The sequence below is a fragment of the Terrapene carolina genome, unplaced genomic scaffold (assembly GCF_002925995.2).
Source record: "Terrapene carolina triunguis isolate 2854851 unplaced genomic scaffold, T_m_triunguis-2.0 Scaffold569, whole genome shotgun sequence".
Taxonomy (NCBI): Eukaryota; Metazoa; Chordata; order Testudines; family Emydidae; genus Terrapene; species Terrapene triunguis.
In genome coordinates, this window is record NW_020664920.1 from 31,712 (window position 1) to 32,628 (window position 917).

Here is a 917-nt window from a genome sequence, read left to right on the forward strand (position 1 = left end):
CTCTGCGACTGCCATAGCGAATGGCCGTGGGGCCGGCCCAGCAGTGGCTCTTGGGGGAGCTCCAGGGGCCACATCACACAGCAACCATCGAACTGGCCCCCCAGGGCAGCTTCAGCAAAGGAACCGCTGGCACGTAGTGCTGGGGGGTCTGAGCTGTGCCCCACAGCTGTCCCCAGCACAGGCGGAGATTGATTCCTGCCCCACGGCTGTCCTCAGGGTGACTGAGCTGCACCCCATGGCGGTCCCTGGCGCCGGGGTAGACCGAGCTGTGCCCCATGGAGGCCCGCAGTGCTGGGGGCGATCGAGCCGTGCCCCTGGTTGGAGAGCCCCTCCCCCTCTGAGCCGTTGCCCACGCAGCCCAGGCAAGCTGGGAAGGAACTGGAGAAATAAACTCAGTGACTGGCCTTGCCGTGGCCCTGCTGCTGGGGCTGGGGGTTGGGGGCTGGGGCCACCCTGAGGGAGCCTTGCTCCAGGGGCCGGGCCGGGGTCCGCAGGAGCCGAGGGGAGCCGGCAGGAGCTGCTCCCCGGGAACCAGGCTCGGCACCGGCAGGTGCCCATGGTCATAACCCGCTGCGCAGGCAGGGCCGACGGGACACAGCCTTCCTGCAGCGCCTGCTCCTCACGGGGCAGCCGGGGCCAGAGCGCAGAGCGCCCACCTGGCAGTGCCCCTGGGCCGGCCCATCACCCGCTGCCACCTGCGCGTGGGCAGCACTGACCCCAGGGGCTGGACCAAGGGGTTTCCAGCCAGCCCCCTCGGCTCTGAGCTCTGGGAGCCTCCCACCTCGTGGGGTCCTAGAGCCCGGGCGCCAGCTCGCACCGAACATCTGTCCTGCAGCGAAGCAGCCCGAGCCCAGGCTGCAAATTCAGTGTGGACATTGCCCGGGTGACCACACCGGTCCCTTCGGGCTTGGGGATCT

The 917-nt window shown here is 69.7% G+C and overlaps 1 protein-coding gene across 1 annotated transcript in view; it reads left to right on the forward strand.

The window, feature by feature from the left end:
- Positions 1-137, forward strand: part of MPV17 (mitochondrial inner membrane protein MPV17) — a 31,235-nt gene extending 31,098 nt beyond the window's left edge. The window contains exon 8 of the mRNA XM_029913271.1: positions 18-137. Within this exon, the coding sequence (XP_029769131.1) occupies positions 18-137 (120 nt within the window). The remainder of the gene's footprint in view (positions 1-17) is intronic.
- The last annotated feature ends 780 nt before the right edge of the window (positions 138-917 follow it).